General features: G+C 32.6%; 3 protein-coding genes across 3 annotated transcripts in view; all 3 read left to right on the forward strand.

Moving 5' to 3' along the window:
* Positions 7,037-13,075, forward strand: LOC105167075 (peroxisomal nicotinamide adenine dinucleotide carrier). The gene is made up of 11 exons (XM_011086638.2): positions 7,037-7,343; positions 7,430-7,507; positions 7,605-7,679; positions 9,249-9,379; positions 9,993-10,047; positions 10,221-10,322; positions 10,946-11,014; positions 11,083-11,190; positions 11,295-11,363; positions 11,593-11,647; positions 12,504-13,075. The coding sequence occupies exons 1-11, from the start codon at positions 7,263-7,265 to the stop codon at positions 12,695-12,697; spliced, it is 1,017 nt and encodes a 338-aa protein (XP_011084940.1). The 5' UTR covers positions 7,037-7,262; the 3' UTR covers positions 12,698-13,075.
* LOC105167076 (probable signal peptidase complex subunit 2) lies at positions 14,554-17,880 on the forward strand. The gene is made up of 5 exons (XM_011086640.2): positions 14,554-14,714; positions 14,854-15,005; positions 15,491-15,572; positions 17,341-17,483; positions 17,580-17,880. The coding sequence occupies exons 1-5, from the start codon at positions 14,631-14,633 to the stop codon at positions 17,674-17,676; spliced, it is 558 nt and encodes a 185-aa protein (XP_011084942.1). The 5' UTR covers positions 14,554-14,630; the 3' UTR covers positions 17,677-17,880.
* Positions 20,158-23,520, forward strand: part of LOC105167077 — a 5,871-nt gene continuing 2,508 nt past the window's right edge. Inside the window, exons 1-2 of the mRNA XM_011086641.2 lie at positions 20,158-20,723; positions 21,092-21,207. Of these exons, the coding sequence (XP_011084943.1) occupies positions 20,364-20,723; positions 21,092-21,207 (476 nt within the window). The 5' untranslated portion in view covers positions 20,158-20,363. The remainder of the gene's footprint in view (positions 20,724-21,091; positions 21,208-23,520) is intronic.

The raw sequence follows: 23,520 nt of genomic DNA on the forward strand, positions 1-23,520 counted from the left end.
TTTCTTCCCTCTATTTTACATCTTCACAACTATTTAATTATGTCCTATTAAACAAATATTACCCTCCTCAAATCCTATTAAAATATTATTTTATTTGATTATCATAATTTTACTATCACACTAATAATTTAGCTCATCAACTCTATAATGTCCTCGTTAAAGGTTTTTCTTTTTATTTAAAAAAATTACAACGCGACGACTTTTTAAGGACTCATCCTTCCTAATATTACTCGTATAAGATTTTTTTTCTTTTAGCTCGGGCACCAACACGCACCCAAGATTGAAACACATACCCTTTCCATAAGTTCCTTTTTTTTTTAACACTCGTACACATACTCAAGATTTGAATCTTGTATTTGAACCATTGGGTTGACCCTCGACCCTCGAGGGACAATGCTCTTGTATAAAATTGCGAGCTACATGTTTAGTGAAATTTGAATTCACAACATTTAAGAACAAGCTAGTAATATGATACTTAGATTATTATACTGTGACAGCATCCAATCAGAATTAGAATTTCTCATAAATCTTGTCAATTTGTCCTATACAAATAATTAAATATAGAAACTCTATTATTTAATAATCACTTAGCTTATGTCTAAGATGACCAGATGAGAAAAAAAAAAAGGTCGGTTAAATTATTGAAAAAATTAATCAACAGAAACCGTCTTTTCTGTTACGTCGGCGCGTGCCAGCCAATATTTAAAATTTGAGTACAGTGGATTATTCAATATTAATCACAATTAATTAATGATTTATGATTGCGTACATGTTTTAGCGGTTAATTTAATGGTTTTGGATTGGTAGGTCCGATGCTCCTTTGCCTCTTCGATTATTAATAATTAATAAATAATTGTTTGTTTTGATTAAAATAAGTCTTAAGTTGTACTGCGGAGTTGAAAGGGTTAATGTTATTTGCACGTGTGTGACAGTTCAAGTCCAAATAATTTGCTTCATTACCACGGTTTTTAGTGTTAATCCCGACAATAAAGGTTGGATTCATTCTGTAATTTGGTCCATGAAATTCATGGAGTATGTGTTTCTACGCAGATTCTTGCCTACGTGTTTTCACAATGCATTAATATATTATATATAATTTTCGTATTTAATCATTATAGAGTAGATCTATTGTCGTCAAAACCACATTGAAAAGATCCGAAATATAGTCATATGATACTTAAATCAAATAAATTGTAAATGATAAATATATAAGAGTCGTAACTGCTAAATGGAGGATGACTAAATATAACTTTTCTTATGATTTCATATGAACCGCAAACGCCAAAATGACTGGATGATCCGATGGATGCATACATATTTTTGAAAAATCAAGATGGAGCCTAAAGATTTTAAATGAACAAAATAAATTGAAAAGGAATATATATAGAAATGATTGATAGGTGTGAAATTTGTCAACATCCTGTGGAGGGTCCCTATACATACATATTCCGTGGGTTCATCAATTTGTATGAGCACAAAAATGGTATGATTAGGTAGGGTTGGGAAGGCAGAGGGATACATAACCATTCATGTACCTAAAGACTTTGAGAAATTTTAATAACACTCTGATTCCCATTAATATGCGTTCTCTGAATTTGGCTCCCTCCTTTCCCTTACCAAATGGTTCACTTCACACTTCAGCCCACCAAACAAATCAACCCCCAAACAAATATATTAATTAATTATGTAAATCAGCGAATGAAGCACACTCAATGTATGTACATAAATGAAGGGGGTGATGGTGACCTGCACCCCAGCCGCCCTACTCAGATTTCAACGACCGCGGTGTCGATCAAACAAGTGTCTCTTCTCGGCAGGGTCACCCCCAATTTTTTTATAACATTAATTAAGGTTTTAATTAAAATTAATTTTTTTAAAAAGTTCCAAGTTTTCTTTTAAATTACAAAATTAATTTAAATTTTAAAATAATATAGAAAAGTATTAAATTTTCAAAATACATATATAAAATAGTAATTAAAATTGAAATAGTATTCATAGTAAATAATATAATTTATAAAGAATATTTAAATTAATTAATAAATATTATTTATTATTGATTAATATTTATATTGATATAGATTAATTATATTAAAAATAAACTTCATTCAGTTATATTATTTCTATTGTGATTTTAATTTAATTTTTCAATCTAAGTTATAAATTTATAAAAAAGTTATATAGTTTTTATGGTATTTTGATATTAAAATAAATAGAGCAAATAACACAAAATTATATTTTTAGAACGTATGAAAAATAAAATTACTGAAAATAAGGTTAAAACAAGTAATTTTAATCATAATAATGTTGAACACATTATAGGGGCATTTTAGTTCAAAATGCCCAAAAATAAAGTTCAGAACACTAGAAAAACGCTACTGATCGCATCACTTGTGCATTCAACATACCTTCCATTAATTATTAATGAAAAGAATATTTTTTTTTCGAGTTTTATAAAACACGAAGAGGGGGGAGGGTTTAGCATATTTTCAAAACACATGAATTATTTAATTATTTCAACAAAATATAAAGGGGTTAAATGAATTTTAGCCCTTAATATACAATGTAGATTACATCACGTCAGTACAATATATGTTTTGCTGCAATTAAATTGAGACCATATTGAACCCTTTTACTATGTTAATTGTTGTATATTAGAATTAATTTTGTATAAGGTGTTGATAATAATTCAATTCATAAGTACATAATTAGTAATATATATATATATATATATATATATATAGTTGATGTACACCAAATAAATTTAAAATTAAAATAGCAAATTAAAAGACATAATAATAGTACTATGTTGTCAAGAGGGAAGCTTTATTTGTCGCATGTACGTACGTTTGTGATGTTGTCAGCAGAACAAACGTTTTGGCAGTTTGAGCATTCGGAAAAACAAACTTTATATAATTAAAATACAAAGCTAGAAACCAAACTGGTTGTTGCGGATTTTCTTCTTTTTAGCACCATATTAAATAGAGATGACTTTGAATATCTTTTAATTAATTTATATATATATATATATTGTCATTATTGGAAGATGATATTAAAAAAAAATATTCCTATTTGTTTGTTTGTTTTTTTTTTTTTTGTTTGAGTTTGAAGTGATTAATGAATCTGTAATATTGCAAAATATGAATGGTAGGGGAATATTTGTTTAGTGGGTCCGTTCTTTTATTTATTTATATTTAGAATGACTTCCACCAACATTAATTAGGTCGATAGCCTTAATTAATTAAGTAAAAATATTGGTACTCCATAATTATAAAATTGAATCTTACTGTCTATGTCCATAATATTTGTTAGTTGACATTAATTAGGTAAATGATATTGGCATCTCCTCTTTAATTAAGGTTAGATTTAATTACACAAATACTTTTTGTCTTTTATAAAATTTAAGTACGTCTGTTAAAGTTGTAGTTGTAATTATGGATACTCATCTTATACAACGGTAGAATTTTACACAAACACTTATTGCTCTAACACCCCCCCTTTGGGGCTGTATTTGTACGTTTGAAAGACCACAGAATGTTTGTGTAATTAGGCCAACTATTAATTGTTATTATTTTCTTATGTTTAACATTAGTGATATTATTAGAAGTCGACAACTGGTGAGATGTGTGCAGATCGTTTGGAGAATTTTTTCAGCATACATATTTGTTCAAAATCAATATTTTTACTAGGAAGAAATTCTCATAAATTACAAGATGATGGTATTTATAAAGTATTGTACATTTCATGAATATTAATTATCTCTATAGAAAAAAAAGAAAAAAAGAAAAAAAAAGATAATTGGTGTGAAAATTATGAAACACAAATTCCCTGTCAACAACTCTGAATCAACAGAAAGATGTGAACATTTGACCTCTGCACTAATTGTTGAATTCATGGAAGTGCAGATGCAGATGCATGCATGAGCATGACAATATGGGTATGCTCTTTGTAGTAATTGTTTTGTCAAGTACAATGGACAGCATCTCCTATGTATGTAGTTGTCTACCACAATCACAACAACTTTGTCCAAGTACAAAACCAAAGACCATTCACTTTTGACTAACCTCAAATTTTTGAAGTGGTAGACTTTGGTTCTCAAAATCATCATTTCTTTGTTAGAGTTTTACATGAACATCAATTACAATAATGTTGGGTTCTTCTTGTGTGATCATCAAGGGGTTAAGACTTAATTTTGGGTAAATTACATATCAGATTTAATATAATTATGAATATCCTTTTACTGTTTGAAAAATAATATCTCTCTGATTTTAATGATCGTATAACAATCAGCCCATTTCATTAATTTCCGTTAAGTTTTCATCCACTTTTGATAGTGAACTGACCAAAATGTCTTCGTGGACTAAAAATTATAATTTATTTATTTTTAAAATTTTTTTGATTATTTTTATTGACTAACTGGATATTTTTTCAAATATTTTCATCCACTCAGTCCGATATTTTTATAAAATTTATAATATTTTTTTTAGAAAAATACAATAAGAGTATAATTGATAATTTCATACTCCCATCATACTCCCATTCAACGATTTCATAATCTCACCAAACGTCAGATGCATTAACCATTTCACAGGTATGCATTAATCACACTCTAGTTGAGATCACATCCGTGACCCCTAAAAACCTCAAACTCATTTTGATTTAAATTCTGAAGGATTTTAGTTGAGAGCCTCATCTCAAATGCTGATCGGTAATGTACATTTCAAATTTGAAAAATAATATCATTCTACTCTTCTCTCTCTTCTCATCATATGTAACTTTCTCCTCTCTCAATCTCTCTTCCCTTATTTGATGTTTTCATTTCTTCTCTCTTATTTTTATCGTTTTGCATTTTCAATCATATTATTATCTTACTGAGCTAAGTTTCTTTAAATGTTACTAATTAATTTCAAATTTATAATACTAAATGCATTGAAATTATTGAAATAATTCCATATTACATGGTTGAAATATAATAATATGTTACATTATGGTAAATTTATATTTTATTTAATATGAAATTATTTAAAGTCGAGTTAAATAGACTTTGCCCTCCTCTAATATGCCCTCGGAGTAGTATATAAATTTTCAAACAACCCCCAAACTTACTTGTTATTATATTCCCAAAAAATCAAATCCACTAGCAACCTTATTATTTTATTAATATAAAACTTAAAAGTTTTGGCTACATGTCCATGCCAATATATATGTTTGGTAAATTTTAATACTAAATTAAGTGTCTTTTTGAAAAAAATAGTTTATGTTTATTGAGACAAAGGTATTACAATTTTAAATATTTTATAGATGATAGTATTAAAATAAAATGCTTACTTATCATTGATATAATTAAGATAGTAGCTATGATAAATACATAGTTGTTGTTCCCCCTCATCTTATTATATAATCTCAATATACATAACACAGTAATGACTAAATTGATAAGCCTCTTTTACATTTAATTTCTTGTACTTGCGTATTATTGTGTTTTTAATGCTTCATCCTCTCTACCTATACCATAGATGAAGTTGTCAACAAGTTCAACTCTACAGTGTTGTCATGTGAACTTTGATTACTAAATGAAGGTTTTTATTGATTGCTTTTCTACACTTGTTATATTTATGATTTTGTACCATATACTTCAACAATGATGGTATAATATTACATATGACAAGCCGCCTACTTAAGAGAGTTGCTTGAAATATATAATAGGAAATTTAGACGAAAAATTAAGAATTCATTTTTTTTTTTTTTTTGACAAATTTGTTAAATTCTTCATCACTTGTAATGAAGCATTCATACTTATTTGCGAAATTCTGCCGTATTCCACCTCCACCTTCAGCCCCGGTGGATCCGCCTTGAAAACATGTGCTTCCGGAGTCTCCTTCCAGTCGACACGAGCACCGGTTTTTACTCCGAAGACGGCATTTTCTATAGGCTTCCACTATGATATTTGATTTCTCTTATGTCTTATTAATTACTAAAAGAATTATATAAATAAGATAAAATAAGACTTGTAATTGGAGAAAAAAAACATAACAACTTAACAAGAATTGAGATAAAAATGTAAATCATAAAAAAAAAAGTACCTAAAATAAATTTTGTTATATAAAAAAATCCCAATTCATACTTTTTAATGAATTAGATAAAAAATATTATAAGATGAGGTGAGGGGTTAATGGGCTTAAGCTAAATATATGACTAAATTTGCTCTAGCCCAAACTCAAATCCAGGCCCAAAAATCGATCCAATTTCCTTTAGCAAACCAATTATTTCTAGGAGCTAGACTGAAAATTCAATTTCAAAATTTCCAATCTCAATTTGAATTTAATATTTTAGAAGTTTTATAATTTTTATATTTTGTGGTTATTTATTTTTACATACATTTTACAGTCTATTAATTAATTGATTTTCTATTTACATCTTACGTAGATCGAATTATAAGAAAAGTAATATACACAACATGAGGGTGAGGAATGGAAAAGGAGAAGTATTTTAGGCTAATTATATTTAGACCCAATCTAAAAATATGAAATTATATTTTCTTCCAAATAAACTTTGATATTGCACTTATATTCCTAAAAAAAAATCTTCATTTACACTGGTCTCTTTTCATTAGGGTTTGGATGAAAATTGCTGATGTTAGAAGAAAAAAATACATAAATTTTAATTTTGCACCTTATTTAATATATATATATATATACATTTATACTTATAAAAAAATAAATATTATTTTATAACTACAAAATTATTATATGATAATATTTAAAATTTCTGTAATTTTTTGCTAACATCAAATATTTTTTTTTCAATATCTTAACAAAAGAGTATTATGTATAAACAATGAATTTCGAAAAGGATGTAAGTGTAATTAATTCATTTATTTATTATTTAAGCTACAAGTGTCTAATATTTTGGATGACGGATAGAAAGAAGGTCAATGATAAAAGATGAAACTTTTGGGGCGGAAGTCTAAATAGCTGCAAGTTTCGGGGAGGTTGATTCAATTTCCGCTTATTACGAGCCGTGCGCCAACCCCGCTTTTATTTTATTGAACGGAACGCCTAAAACCCCAATTCTGTTTCTTCTATTTCCGTTTACACAGAGTAAAACACTTTCTGCATGTTTTCTCGATTAAATTTAGCAAACGGTTAACTCCGAAGATAGTCAAGTCTCTTTGTTTTCTCTCTCTGGATCTCGTTCTCTCTCACTCTCGCCCACATCACTTCCCCGAAATCGGAGCTATAAAAGTCCAAAGTTTTGAAGGAATTATGTCCGATGCTTTGATCAACGGCCTTGCCGGTGCCGGCGGCGGAATCATCGCTCAGCTCATTACTTACCCTCTCCAAACTGTACGATTTTTGGAACTTTGATCTATTTCTGCGTCGCTATAGATTTTATATAATTAAAGTTTATGTGATGATCTTTGGTGTGTTAGGTAAATACTCGGCAACAAACCGAAAGGGATCCGAAGGAGGAGAGGCGGAAGCTTAGTACTCTGGAGCAAATGTCTCAGGTCTTCTCTCTCTTTCTTGGTCCGATTTCAAATTTTACGGTTGACCTTATTTATTCTCTGCTCATATGCAATGAACTTGTGGAAATATGATGCTTAGGTGGTAAAGCAAGAAGGGTGGGATCGGCTATATGGAGGATTGGGTCCGTCTCTTGTCGGCACCGCTGCGTCCCAGGTGAGCTTGTTTTAGGTCATCCTTCATACCGTTTCTGTTGGTGTGCATAATTAGTTTCTTGTATTTGCGTGCGTAATCAGTTTTCCTGTGTTATAACGTAAATTTTAATTGCAACACAGTAACAAAGTACAGGGGGATGTAATTTGTTCTGTGGTAAAATTGTTTAGTGTAAAGTTACAAGTTATAAGTTTGATATTTTAATTTGGGAAATTATCGTTTAATTTGTTGCGCAGGGTGTGGATGTAAAATATTAGTTGCACCTGCTTGCTGGCCCCTATGTGACATAGTTTCAAGTCCATGAGAGAGAAAAGAGAAAACTTTAAACTATATAGGGAGCTTGTGGTCCCCTGCATTGAGTTGTGTGCCATTACCTAGGGAAATTATCTGCACGTTATTTATTTTGGTTGTTGTTAGTCATAGTCCTTCCTATAGTCCAATAATGCGGTATAATTCCCCTCTCTCAAAGAATCAAGCTAAATTCGTACCTACACTACCATCCAAAATTATTGTTCAACCAAGGCAATGATATTATTTATTATAAGGATCAGCTGGAAAAACTTTATTTTTCACAGGGTAAGGTTTTAAGATAGAGTTTCTAGGAGAAATAAAGTGTGTATTGACATTTGACTCCAATATATAAAATTCAATTTGACGTTATAATATCCTACACAAACACACAATTAGACCATATCTTGCTCAGACAAAGATCAATGTACAAACCAGTACATGAAAATAATTCATACCGGAAACATGAAAGTCTGAGAATAAATTTGCTAGTTCTTGTTTGTACTTGAACATACCTACTGCAGATGAAGAGTGACCAGTAAAATAAAGTCCAAGACTTTCTGATTAACCCATCCTGGCTTAATGAATTGAATAACGAGCTCTGAGCGATACTTTCTTACACTTGTGTTTAGTGCTTTTTTCCTGTAAGTCGAAGTGAAGATAAAACATTTCCTAGAAACAAATGTAACTAAGTACTAAATTGGTTTAAATTTATTGTTGTTATTTGTGCCTCCTCTTTCTTAAAATGAATGTTGATTTCTAATTTTGGGTTGTCTCAAGATAATTCCGACGTCATGTGAAGTTTTACATTCAACAATATAAAACAACCAAATATGGATTGGATATCGTTTCTTATCTCCTTTCAAATTTCAATTCCTTTTCCTGGGTTTTATGGAATCACATGTGACACAAAGGATCCACTTTCTTTTTATGATCGTTGGTTTCAGGCCCTATAAATAATTGCTTTAAGTATACCATTAGTTTGGAATACTTTCTACCTGCTTCAATAAATTATTTTCAAGACTCTGACTGTAGATGTTGTGGCATTCACATCCAATGCCACTCTTTGGATGTAACATGCAGTTGTTTTTGTCGTCCTGATCTTCTACTCTAAGAGTCAAGTTCATAGTGTCAATGATGCAACAAAATGTCTTTCATATTTCCCTCTCTTTAGTTCGTGCCTGAGTTCTTTCTGAATTTCTCTATTAGCTATAATTATACACATATATGACCTGTGTTGTCCGGATGTCTGGTTTCTTATGTATTACAACTTTCATGGTACAGGGTGTTTACTATTATTTCTATCAAATATTCAGGAACAAGGCTGAAGCCACAGCCCTTGAACGGAGGAAGAAAGGCATTGGGGATGGATCAGTTGGAATGCTCTCATCGCTTGTGGTTGCTGCTCTATCTGGGTAATATACTCCTCCACGTGGTCCTTGTTATGCATCATTTAACAAAACTTTATACAAAATTTTCTATTGGCACAGTGCAGAAGTTGGTTCCATGGAAATTAATGCAGATTTGCAGCCAAATTTCACTTCTCTGTTTGTCTTGACCTATGATGATTTCTTTAACTTAGCCCACAGATTGTGTTATGCTTCCAAAGAGATAGCTAAACTAATGATGGAAGAAATCAATTTTTTATCCGATACATTTTTTGTGCTGTTGACCAGCTTCACTTTCTGCAACCTTCACTCAGGAGAATCAAATGCATATATGCTATTCACCATTTAGTTTGCTAAATTTTGATTTCTTTAGCTACTTGGATATGCTTATGTGTGATAGATGTAATTAACCTTTTGTGTCATTTTTATGATAAGCCGGAAAATTTGTACTCTGTATGCAATTTATGTTTTCTTTTTCATAAAATAAACATGCATTTTTTTTTTCCGAATGCTAGCATCTTTTTTATATATTGGGAAAGAAATGTTGGACCAACTTCCTAGCAAGATTTATCCTTGCTATTATGATTTATTTGCAGAGAAAATTGACCAATGACCTTTACAAGCGTCTCCATTTCTGCAGGTGTGTAAATGTGCTGCTGACAAATCCTATATGGGTGGTTGTGACTCGCATGCAGGCAAGACACATCCTGCCTTGTTGTCATAGTCTTATATGAAGTTCAGGAAACTAGAGAATCTCAATTATAGAGTTAGATATGAATTTGTCTATTAATGGTGCGTATGGGAATGAACCACCAAAAAATCTTGCTGGGTGTGCATCTTCAGCTTATTCTTCATAATTATCTTGCAGACTCACACAAAGAAAAGCCAACCAAATCGTACTGGTTCTTTGTCCTCGGAGGAAGTACTTCTCGCTGCAGTGGAACCTCCTCCTTATGGTACTAGCCATGTGGTATGTACACAGTTGTAATTCGTTTCTAAGAACACTAGATTGCAATTTGGCCGCCAGTAATTATGTGAATGTTCACACAAATAAGCCTCACTTTTTTGTGTGGTAACCTATACAAATATCCATGTCTCTAGACTCTAGCGAAGAATGACATCGATTGTCTTAAAAATAATGCTGGGGAAAACATTAGCTGGCTGCATTTGTTGGGTTTGGATCAATAAGACAATAACATGTTATTGCCTGTTTACTTGATGAATTGACCTCAGGTTGTATTTTCTTAGCAATAGATATGTGTGAACTCAAGTTGCCGGTCCTGATTTAATTGTTAATGTCATATTTTTCTTTACCTTGTTGTAGCCGGTGTTAACTTATCACAACTTAGAGCTTTTGGCATAATTTTGATTGGAAAGAGAGAATAATATTCTGCCACCCTTTCCTATAACTATAATTTCTTTCTCATAGATGCTTGAACTTGAAACTTGGGAGACCTTATATGTAAGATGTATTTATCACATATGCACTAGATTATTATGAGAAAAGAGATTTATGTATGATGACGTTCACCCTTAGCCTATGATTCCCAACACACACAAAGTGCTGAGTTATCATCTTTTTCTAATGCACAGATTCAAGAAGTTTATGATGAGGCAGGAGTCTTGGGATTTTGGAAAGGTGTTTTCCCCACACTGATCATGGTATGTGCCAAATCGCTCTAGGTAGTGCTGTTGGGGATATTTATCAATGATGCTTCATGCTGTTACAGGTGAGCAATCCTTCAATACAATTTATGCTGTATGAGACACTCTTGAAGAAACTGAAGAAGCGACGCCTTTCAAGTGGTAAAGGTAACAACAATGTAACTGCTTTGGAGGTAATGTTTCAATTTCTCAAGTTTTCCGATACGTTTGGTCTCTCATGTTATCATATATTCTTGTGCTTTCATTTTCTGACATTACCATATTATTTTACTTCTAGATATTTTTGCTAGGAGCTTTGGCAAAACTTGGAGCCACAGTTGTCACATATCCTCTTCTTGTTGTGAAGGTAATGCTTGTTTCTCATTTTTATTCATTACAGAATTCTATATAACTAATGCATATATGCGAAGGTTTTAATCTCGTGGGACTGCATTCCCAAATTCTTAGATTGTCAGTATAGTTGTTTCTTTGATAGGCGTGCAGCATGCAAATCTGCCTTGCTAGTAATTGACATATTTACTTTGTGGCTGCTTTCCTGGAATACTTTGTGGAATTTGAATTCTCTTTTATTGCAGTCAAGACTTCAAGCAAAGCAAGTTACTGGGGGAGACAAAAAACACCAGTATAGAGGTTTGTATTTGTGGTTCTATTTTCTGACTGCCTAAATCTAAGAATGTAAATTGGAATGTGTTAGTTGTTGACTTTTCTGTCCTGCAACATTAAGGTCATAAGCTGCCAATAGCGCTTGTTTTTTGGACAAATTTACTCTTTTAGACCAGAACTGGAACGAAGTAGATTGACTTGCACATATAGAAATACAATGTATATAGGTGATCCTGCAATCATCGATAGATTCCAATCAATAATTTTTGTGCATGCTTTGTAATCAAATGCAATTGATCAACGTAGAACCCAACCGATCACCACCACAATTAAGTCTCCTCAACATTTCGATACGCTTGTCAACTCTGCAGTCCAATTAAAAGTTCGTAATTTGATATTCAGATTCAACCACAATTGTTAACCTAGCAAACTTCACAGATGGGTGAGATTTAGGTCATGCATGGACAAATAAGTGGATTGTCTTGTAATCATTGTTGCACTGTGGGTGATATTTAGAAAATGAAATATTACATTAGAGATTGGAACATGGAAGTCAATCACTTTCACTCTTGCTTAGAACGTCACAGAAGACAATCAGATTGAAGAAGTCTTCTTCTTATTTCTCTTAAGGTATCTTCCTTTTCTATAATGATTTTATTATCCATGGTGGCGGACAGTCAGATGGAATACCCTCTGCTTTTTTTAATGTCTAATATAATAAGTTAGAACAAATCAATGACTATAATTTCCTGTTTCCCGATAAATAATGTTATATACAGACAATCTAACTTCTATTTTACAGTTGATGAATAGTCGATAGAATAAAGGCTCATAACATGCTTGCATTTGTGGGCCTCCTGAGGTTGCTTTGGACACTGTGCAGGCACCTTGGATGCTATACTGAAGATGATACGCTATGAAGGCTTTTATGGTTTTTACAAGGGAATGGGCACAAAAATCGTACAAAGTGTCCTTGCTGCCGCTGTTCTTTTCATGGTGAAGGAAGAACTCGTTAGGGGTAGCAGATGGTTGTTAACAAGGGCTCCTATTGATTCTGTAAAATCAATACCCGCATGACATGTTTGTTTTTCTCCATTGCCAACATTGGCAGGATAAATTCTCCTACTCCCTGTACCTACAGAAACAGGACTAGTGCATTTAATAAACTGAAATATCGTCTGAAGTCTGAAGAATAACTGAATTATCTTTAGTAGGGCCTGCACCACTGACAGTATAAACTAGTTCACCATGCATATATGGTGAAGAAATACGCGTGTAACGAGGTTATAGTTTGGAACAGATGGCTGAAAATCCTGTTAACTATATTCCGAAATTTGTCTGTTGAATAATGTTACATGTTGTAGTCGGTTGCTAGTCTTGATTTCGGTACTGGAGATGTAATTAAAGTGCATCATTCTGTTTCAAGTCTTGATAATGAAATTGATATTTTATGTATATTACAACTGTTTCCGGAGTAAGATTGGGGTTGCCTTCCTTTCTGAATTCTGCCTCAGCAAATTATGATGTGGTAAAAAGAGTAAAGGAGAAGAGCAATTGATGATGGAGCAAGGGACTGAAATCATTCAAGTGATGAGTGTGTTTCATCTATTACTTGTGTGTATGGCACATCAAAATTTGTGCGCAATTAATTTAAAATATTAAGATATAATTATTATATTTATAAATTATATATCTTAGTTAAATAAATAAAATATATTTAAAAAATAAAGATTGTGAGCAGTTATTTAGAGAAAAGTGGGGAAGAAAAAAAATGGAAGTTGAGAGAGAAAAATGGAGGTTTAGAAAAAAAAAATGCTGAAATAATTAAAAATAATAAAAAATCACGGACCAAAAAAGGAAGTGACACTAATTAGGTGTTCTCTCTTAATATAAAAGTTAGATAATTTGACATAATTATAAATATTTCTTTCTTTGAAAAATTAAAAATTACCAATACTTGATGATTTCTAATAATTAGCCTAATTTGTTAGTTTTTACTATTCTCGTTCATTCTTTATTATATACTGATTAAAATATCCTCGTGGACTATAAATTTATTTATATTTTAAAATTTTCAAATTTGTTTTATGGACTAAGATGACCCTTTGTTTAAAAAAATAATTTTTTAAGTTTTTTTCATTCACCTTGTCCCATTTTATAATTTTATTTGAAAAAAAGAAAACAAATATAATAAAATTGATAATTTCAAACCTTAATCCAGTATTATGTAATTTCATCCAGCATTAGTATGTTTTCAAATAACGAGGGATATTTGTAATTATATCGAAGTAGAACGGAGCTTGTTGTAATTCATCCAAGTATTAAAGATGAGCTATTTTTCTTTAAAAAGGTGTTTCGTTAACTTTATTTAAATCATTTTATAAGATATTTTTAAAATTTAGAAGATATAATTTTTTTTAAAAAAAAAAACCAAACCCTGAAGCGTTTGAATGTGATAAAATTGTAGAATTTATAAGATAATAATGAAAATTTTATAATTAATATTATTAAAGTTAAATGAGGTTGTTGAAGGTTTTTTTTTTAAATACTCTTATTAGAGTTATGATGCAATTCTTACTTCCTTCTAGGAGAAATATAAAGATAAACAATTTATTTTCCGCCTGGCTAAAATTGTATTTTTAAGGATAAAGATAAAAAAAAATAGGAGTTTTTTATTATAATTTTTTTTTTTTTTTGTTAAAAAAAAGGTACGGACTCTTTACACACACATAAAAATTACATTGGATCCGGATCAAGATCCATTAGTTCAAAATCCAATCCAACTAGACATATGAGCTATTCTATATTGAAGCCCAGAGCATTAGGAGTAGGGCCCATGAATGAAACCCAGACCAGTAAAGAGTAAGGCCCATGAAGGCAGCCCATTTCTTCCAAGTCATCCCTTCTGTCTCCAGTCTTACAATTTCAGTTACTGTAGAATTCACTCATTTTCAGACAAAAACCCTAAAAAAGTTGAGGGAAGACAAATTTGCAGTAGGAGAGAGGGGAAATGGCTACCAAGCAAAACCCTAAGAAGGCCAATCTTTTGGATCATCACTCCATCAAACACATTCTTGATGAGTCTGTCACCGAAGTCAGTAATTTTTTCACCACACAACGGGTGTAATCAGTTTCCGTGATTTTGTTGTATTTGTTTTTGTATAGTTTTTGGTTCAATTGTTTTTCCGTTTTGGGAATTGAATTTGATCTTAAGGTGTGTTTTCTGGTTGTAGATCGTGACTACCAAAGGGTATCCGGAAGACGTGAGGATGAGTAACATTCGCTTGTTAATTGGGGTGATCATCATTGTCGTCGCACTTTTTGCGCAGTTTTACAACAAGAAGTTTCCTGAGAACCGGAATTTCCTCATAGGTTGCATCGCGTTATATCCTTCCCCTGGCATGAGTCTTTGTCTTGATTTCAAAAGAACAGATGGATGGGATTTGTTGAGTTCTGTTTAATTTGGCAATTTCGCTTCCCAGAATTCTTGAGTTTTGTTTAATTTGGCAAATTGGCTTTCCCAGAAAAATCTATCACGTGCATAAGATTTGAATTCTGAAAAGAGCGTTAGGATAACTGATGAAAGAAAAGATAGGCGTTAAAGAGTGAGTGCCGTATGTCTCTTCTGAAGATAAGAAATTGGGAAATAGATTTCTGTATGTATCAAAATCGGAGATTTTCATTTGACTAATGGTGATTAAGGTATTTTTTGCATAAAAAATTTAAAAACATGAAAATATCTGTTCCTATGGTTGTTCTTGCTTCCGGGATGATGAGGATGTTTTGGGCAGTTTTATCACTTTATTATTTGAGGTTTCCCTTATTTCTCGATTGCAAAAGCCTTATTTGTTCAATCTTTGACACTGGCAAGTATGTTGTACTCAATGGGATATTACAACTGATTATATACTTCAAGGAAAAGAATGCCATCCTATTCACCTATCCACCACCAGTAAGTCATCCCTCTTTCTTTGTATGTCTGCACTTGGCACTTTTCCACTCTGATGGTGTTTTATTTGGAATTTGAAGTTGCAGGTGTAGTTACTGTTGTCAGTCTCTTACTATTAGTTTATCTATTTGATTGCTTCTTCTATAGAATGGCTGTCTTATTTGTTGATATGTATGCATAATAACTTATTGTTGCTGAGTGTTTCATTAAATTTCCCTATGTTATCGTGTTATGATTGTAGTTTGTATGAAATTATGTGCCTGAAAACAATATACAGTCAACAGGTAACATGTCATATATGAATTGTTTCCTTCCATTAATGAGTAAATTTTATGAAAACCCTCTTGTATTCTTTTCCTTCTATTTCGATCTGCTTCCATTTGTATTTCCAATTCCAATACCTTGGTTCTCTGTACCTCTTATGAAATTATATAAGGATTCAAGCTAGCCAGTGACAGCAGTAGGAGCAAACTTCGAGTTGATAATATTTTGAGTTGGATCATGAGGTAGTATTTTTCTGAGGGGTTTTCACTATAAATTCCATTAACTGATTTGACTGTGGGTGAGGAGTCATCTACAACTCTAGTTCTTAATTTATTCTGATAAAATCCATTTAAGAATCTTTGTTCAAACCGTTGTTGTATATTCATGTAATATGCACATTTTATATCAATGTTGTCTCCCAATTGAGTTGACTGTCATTAATTGCATCTTTTCCTGTCACAAAGACTTTCTCCTGTGCTTCCCGGGATAATTGTTGTCTTGTGATCTTCATTGTCCCATGTTGCAAAATTGGTGATAAAACTACGACAGGAACCCAAAATTTCTGCGGCTAGTTATCTGCTTTTGTGTGTTCAATAGGTCTATCAGTTATGGCGCTTATTTTTAATTGACTAATTGAAGATTAAATAAGCGTATGGTGTTCTTTTGATAGGATATTTTTTTAGGTATATGCTAACTAGCACTTGCATGTGATGTGGTATTGTAATTGTTATATTGCTGAGGAATTCTAAAATTCATAGTTTGAGTTTGGTTCTGTCCATTAATGGAAGGAGGAAGAGTAGAGGTGACGGGAATGGAAGTGCAAAAGATTACTTTCTTTCTCATCGGCTTCAGAATATATATATATTATATAATACTCATGTATTGCCAGCAAAGACAAAGTTTGATTAACAGCACAATTCTGTGAGCCTGTCACTGGCGATCTGTGGCTAGAGGTTCAGTAATTGATGAGATACTGCATTGCAAGACAAGGGAAAAATAGTTGTAGATTTAAGCATTATTGATATCATTCTGTCTTGAAGTTCTTTCTAATGAATATAGATTGAGAAATTAAGTTGAAAATTCTTACTCAATGCATTTGTGAGTAAACATGATGTTGATTTTGACTGAGTGAATTTGGTTATATTATTCATGTATATGATATTTACTCGAGGGCTGGTGGACTAGGTTATTAGAAACTTATGTAAGAATCTTATGCAGGGGCTATTGTCTAACAAGTATCTGACAGAACCTTACAGCTTTAGGTTTCTGGAAGTACCTCTTGGTTCATCATTTACTTGAATTTCACTTACTAATGTTATGGAGCATTGCATCCTCAACTTCTTATACCAAAAGGGTGTAAGGAACTTTCTGTTTGAAGCTAAAACCATCATTTTACTTCCTCATTCGTGTTATATGCTATCATATTAGACTACAACATATTTTGCATGTAGAGTAACCTTCTACCTGATCTTAGAGAAACTGAAATATCTGTGAATTGCTTCAACAGGGATCTTTCAACTCGACTGGGTTAATTGTCACATCTAAGCTGCCAAGATTCTCAGATATGTATACACTTACCATTGCCAGTGCGGATCCCCAATCAATATCTGCAAAACCACCAGTAGAATTGACTAAAAGCGTGACTAAGTGGTAATCTCTCGACGCTTACAACCAGAAACCAGAAACAAATTCTTTTAGCCTTCCCACTTACTTTAGTATTTTGCTGCTGATCACATATTGTTGTAGGTTCACCGAGGATGGAGTTTTGGTCGAGGGGCTTTTCTGGAAGGACGTCGAAGGATTAATAAATGAATATGCCAAAGAAAGTAAAAAGAGCAAATAGAGTTCAAAACTTGCAATTTAGTCTGGTGGATTTTGTTGGACAGAAACACATGCAGACTAGTTTACTTAGTATGGATCACAGTAACTGAAAACTAAGTTTGGATTTTGTACCCTGACATTGGATTTATCCCGGAACAAATATAGGGGAGAATTGAGTCTTATGCTCAGCCTATTATATTCTTATGATCATCTTCTCCTTAGTTAATTGAAACACAGTACGCTTTGTTTATTTTCACTATTTCAAAAATTACAAACGCATTCCTCTAATTGATCGTTGTTACGGTTGATAAATGGAATGTAGAAAATTTATACTTTTGTAAGCACATCTGGTACAAAATTAGGTAACAAAATATTGGACAATATTGGCTTTTGTTATGCTCATGTTTCTTTGGATGAGGATGAGTGTTGTTAATGCTGGGAGAGGGTGGCAATGCAGTATGCATGCCTCTTTTGAAATTGTTGAGAACTGGACTGAGATTGGGAGTTGCAGTCTTAATGGTATTAACGTTAAAAAAGAGATAAAGTCAAGTTTGGAATGACAGAGAACCATTCCGCCCAACATTTTTCTTTTCCTTTTTTTTTTTGTTTTTACAGGATATTCAGTTTCAACACCTCAATCTTTAAATTACTTTTTAGTTTGCCTTGGTATTTTGTTGGGATTAAATGACATTTCTGAATGTTAGGTTGTTAAACATGAGGGTGGAAAATTGAACAGTTGTTTTGTTGGAATTAATGACATTTTTTTGTTGGTCTGAAGGTGGATATCTAGTAGTATTTTTGGTCATACTAGGTCGCATATGCGATGCTTAAACAGTGAGCCTTTACTCGTCATCTTATTAACGCATATGTGTCATTATGGTCATCCCCAAAAATATATTTTTCAAGCTTATATATTTATAATATGACCACCACAAGAAATTGATAATATGATCTGTAAAGTACAAATGTTTAGCTATCCAGATCAACAAATTTGTATCATTAAAAAGCCACAAACAATACAAAGATACTTACTACAACATAAATATATTTAGTCTATTAACATGAACACCTTTTTAGTTATAAGAATTACAAATTTCAATCCAGGGTATTTTGGTTAGCAAAAATTGTGAAAACCCTACCCAACGGCAAAATAGGAAGGTTATTTAAATATTTTGGCTAACATCAATATTGATTGTTAATCTCATTAATGAAGGGGGGGATTTTTAAATGCATAATAAACCAACAAAGTAAGTCTATGTAATTTTCATAATGACAAGGAGAAATTTGTATATTTTCATAATAACAGACGAGATCAGTATAATTATTCTATCTTTTATTAAGTTTATACTTAATACAAAAGACAAAATCAAGCATATTAGAGATATTTGAGAATGGAGACATGTATTTCTGTCCTCTCTCTATTTTTTATCTTTTTTGCCTAACCCAAAGGCTAATCTACATAATTTGTTGTGTTGAATTTTAGCCTTTTTAGGTTTGCCCAACTTGCATCACATTTTCACCTCTTTACGTTCTCAATCAAAGGCCCAAATAATTCATATGCATCATCATTTAATGAATAACACCATTCCAAATCAGTATGTCTTTTCCACCACTTTCCATCCCTCCCATTTAATGGGATATCGATTAAATTACAAACCACATCAAAAATAATATTTGTCTTTTTAGTGTAAGTTTTGTCCAAATTAATACATTGTTTGAGTAAAACTTACAATTTTATTTTTTCATGAGCTTATTTTTGTCGTTAATATCACACTAATTTATATTAAATATATACTATTATTTTAGTAAATTAATAATAAAAAATTAATCTGCATCTATATAAAGAGAGCACAAATTAAACTGAAAAATGACGAAGATATTTATGATTGGAAAAAAAGTAAACAACACAATTTGTCATATTTACAAACAAATATAAAGTAAAAATTAAGAATAAATAGAAACAAGAAAAGAAAAGCACAATTAATCATTTGTAGCATTGTGAAACATTAATTTAGGTAGCAGTAGGGATGTTAGTTGTCCATTTTAAGTTAGGTCCAAGTCCTTGTCTTCAATTCATTACTTAAATCAAATAAAATTCAATTCCTTCATCCCCTTTAATGAATTCAAGTACTTTACTTAAATAATTATTATTAGAGCGGTAGGTATAAAATAAAATAAACATATACATATTTGAGAAACTCAATTATCATATTAATTCAGACTTCAATTTTAAGTATTAAACAATAAAATCGTTAGCCGTGTGAAGTTTAATAGTGTAATCAGTTGGTCTAAGTGGGGTTGTGTGTGTGGCTTCAGTTCTTAGCCGCTGTTGATGACGTGGCGACAAATCGACCACCGCCATTGGTAGTTTCCGGGCCCCACTTATATCCGGTGGGCCCTCATCTGACGTGTACTTCCGGACCTCAGACTGGCATTAAACCCGGTTTAAGAAGAAAGTTTCACGTCCATTGCTCTGCCTACAAATAAAATCTGATGGTCTCTTATCTCTCCATTTCCGGAGTTGGGTGCAGGCAGTCGTTGTTTGGGGATATTTTCCTCTCTCTCTCTCTCTCTCTCTCTCTATTTTTCTCTCTGAAAATTTCTCCCTCGATATTCTCAACTCGGGGTTTTATTTGTTAGTTTGATTGGAATTTGTGATTGTTTCGATAGATTCTCCATTGATTTTAGCAATTTTGAGATTTTTTTGAAATGGTTAATCCCGAGGAGCATCAATCGGCGAACGGTAGACAGACGGATAACGCGGATCGCGCGGATCAAATTTCCGACGGCCAGGATTCGGTCACGGTTTCTTCGAGCGGTGGTGAGACGTCGGCGAGAGCGAATCCAGCATCCGTCACGCGGCGGCTCACGGAGATATTTGTGGAGAATGGGGATGGGGATCTGCTGCTGCAGAGAAGCGACAGGGAGGATGGTGTTCTTCAATGGCTTCGTGCATTGGACATGCAGGTGATGGGGGCTTGCCGAGCGGATGAGAGATTGAAGCCTTTGCTGAAGCTAAATGTGTCCACGGGTCTGGCAGAGGATCGTCTGCTAGCTCATCTAAGTCAGGTATCTATGCTAATAAATCAAAATCCTTTCTGTGGTTTTATTGTTTTGTTCTTAGGCAGTTATAATGGTGTGATATTTGTGGACCTGGAATGCTTTCCTAATTTATAGTGAATTTGAAGGGGAACGTTTCCAGTGTCATATCTAAAGCGCTTTTAGATTTTTATTTATTTTTTATTATCACTGTTCAGTTATGCATTTATTGAAACCATGTGATTGATATGTGTTTCTGAAGTGGTTCGCTGGAGGAAATTTTTTCTGATTTGAAGTTGTTTTGTTTTCTCTTTGTTCTGATAGATTCTGATGCTTTTGATTTTAAAAGACTATTTTCCCTCACCTATTGACCTATACCTATTTCACTCGTGGAACAGCACTTTGAGCCATCAGAAGTTGGGATGCTAGCCAGGTGCTTGTGCATACCTTTGGTTTCTATACGGGTCGGGAAGATCAACAAGCAAGGAACACTTCTTTCTCCAACATCTATCAGGTAGTTGCAAGGCTTTTGTGGGCTTTTAGGACCTTATGGTTCCACTTTGGAATCTGCAAATAGTTATATCATTTTGACATTTCTCATGTCTGGAAAAAGTTCGCTTCTACATATTATTATTGCTTTTTGTCTGCACTTCCAAAGATATCTGGACTTCAGGGATGTGCCGAAAAGCCAAAGGGGGGTTGGGTGAAGGATTCTTCTCCTTCTTCTCCTTCTCCTTCTCCTCCTTCTCCTTCTCCTTCTTTCTTCTTCTTCTTCTCCCTCTTCTCCTTCTCCTTCTTCTTCTTCTTCTCCCTCTCCCTCATCTTCTTCTCCTTTTCTCTCTCCCTCTCTCTCTCTCTCTCTCGGATGGGGGGTGGACAGCTTTAGATATAAGTGTAAATATGGGTGAGGATTAAGTTCATAACCGTCTCCAGTGTTGGATCCTGTGATTTGTTAAGCTAGAAACAAAGTTCTGCATGGTCATCTATTTCACTTGTATTCTACTTTGTCATCTGTCTTTCTAAAACCATGTCAGTTTATTGCTTAGTACGGAAATTGACTATTGATTCTATTCCTTGTGAAATTGGGTTGGGTCATGTGGTGAAAATAAGTTTAAATAATACACAGTTGCATGTCCTGTGTTACTTCGAGTGTAATCAATTTTTAAAGTCTGTTGTAAATATGCTAATCTAATAGAGGCAAAAACATATTGTAGTAGTGAGATTCAGGGGAATGAACTAACTTCAGCAGTATGACTCTGGACCATGAGGTTGTTGGAGGGTAAATTCAAGAGAAGGATATAGATGACATGTCAGTCAAACAACAAAAACATTGTGAGCTGATATCAGTAAACAAATTAAAATCAACTTCTGTTTGGTCCTATTGATTGCATTCCTTTGCTGTGAACTCCTATTAGATATTGTTAAATTTATGTTTAACTGCATATACTGGTGTTATTTGCTTCTTACGTGCTGTTTATATACTTTTACGTGAACTTTTCACTTTTTAAATTTTGTTTACTGCAATTCTCATAAGAAACTTGCTTTCTGTGTGTTTAAGGATTCTTACTGACGTTCATTTTCATCGGTACAGCATTAATCTTTTCAAATTGGTTGAACTTTTTTGGATATAGTTATTTATTTACCCAATAAATGACTTATAGGAGTAGAGTGTTATTTTATAATATCTGATCCCTAAACTTGTTTAGGGTTCATGTTTTGAGTGTCTTATGCGTGAATTGCAGACATATATTAATCACCTCTTGATCGGCACTGCATGCTGGATTCTGTCTTAGATCCCTGCGTCTTGATATGACTGTTCATAGCTAGGAGGTGCATATGACATGTGGAGATACCAGGGAAGGTTGGTGTGGTATATATGTTTGTCGTATTGGTATAATGGAGATTGTGGTGGATTTTCTTATGTGAAGACATTGAGATTATCATTTTGTGAATTTACCATCTTAAGTTTCACGGTCTTATATCACCCTTGTTTATGTTATTTTATGTCCTTACTTTTAGTAAGTTTGTATTCCATTCTAGCTTGTTTGTACTTTAATGATGTGAGCTGTAGACATTAGTTGTTAAGTCATGCTTCTCTAATTAGGGTATACTTTACATAACTCTTATATGTTATTTCCATTATCTGTGATGCCTAAATATTTAGGGATGCTGTATCTTAGATTGTTAATGGTAGCATTGTTCATCCTTCCAAGTGAAAATATCTTTTGACTTGTAGGTAAATTGGGCGTATACTATTATGATCTCTGAATTAAGAAGAAGTAAAGGTAGCTTCATGCTCCTACATTAATACATTATATCGCACTTGGTCAGACTTTGACTTTTTATATTGAATTATTATTGTTCCAGTCTGACACCTTTATCCTTGTTTATATTCATCTTTCTAGTTTTAATACGTTTTCTGTGTTCCTTAACTTATTTGCGTCCTACCTCTTTTGTTAAGTTGCTTCCTATCTATTTTTTAATTTGCTTCATATTGCATGAATCTAGCTATCATCTTCCATTAACTAAATTTAGTCACTTGTAATTATATTTGGGGACATGATCTAGAAAGTATAAGCATGATGTTTATTTTTTGAATTAGTCTTTCAAGATTTGGACATGTGTTTGGGACCTGCCTTTTTGTTTTCTAGCATTCTCTTGATTAGGAATAGGTACGAAGATTAATTTTGACATGGCTATTATGAAGATTAAAGTTTCAACATTTCTCTTTATCTATCTCAGCAGTAACTTTTTGACCAAACCATTTAGAGAAACAGCAATAATTTGGTTTCTGTATTTCAGTTCAAGCAACATAATGCAACTCCTG

Source organism: Sesamum indicum, linkage group LG7 (genome assembly GCF_000512975.1).
Source record: "Sesamum indicum cultivar Zhongzhi No. 13 linkage group LG7, S_indicum_v1.0, whole genome shotgun sequence".
Classification (NCBI taxonomy): domain Eukaryota; kingdom Viridiplantae; phylum Streptophyta; class Magnoliopsida; order Lamiales; family Pedaliaceae; genus Sesamum; species Sesamum indicum.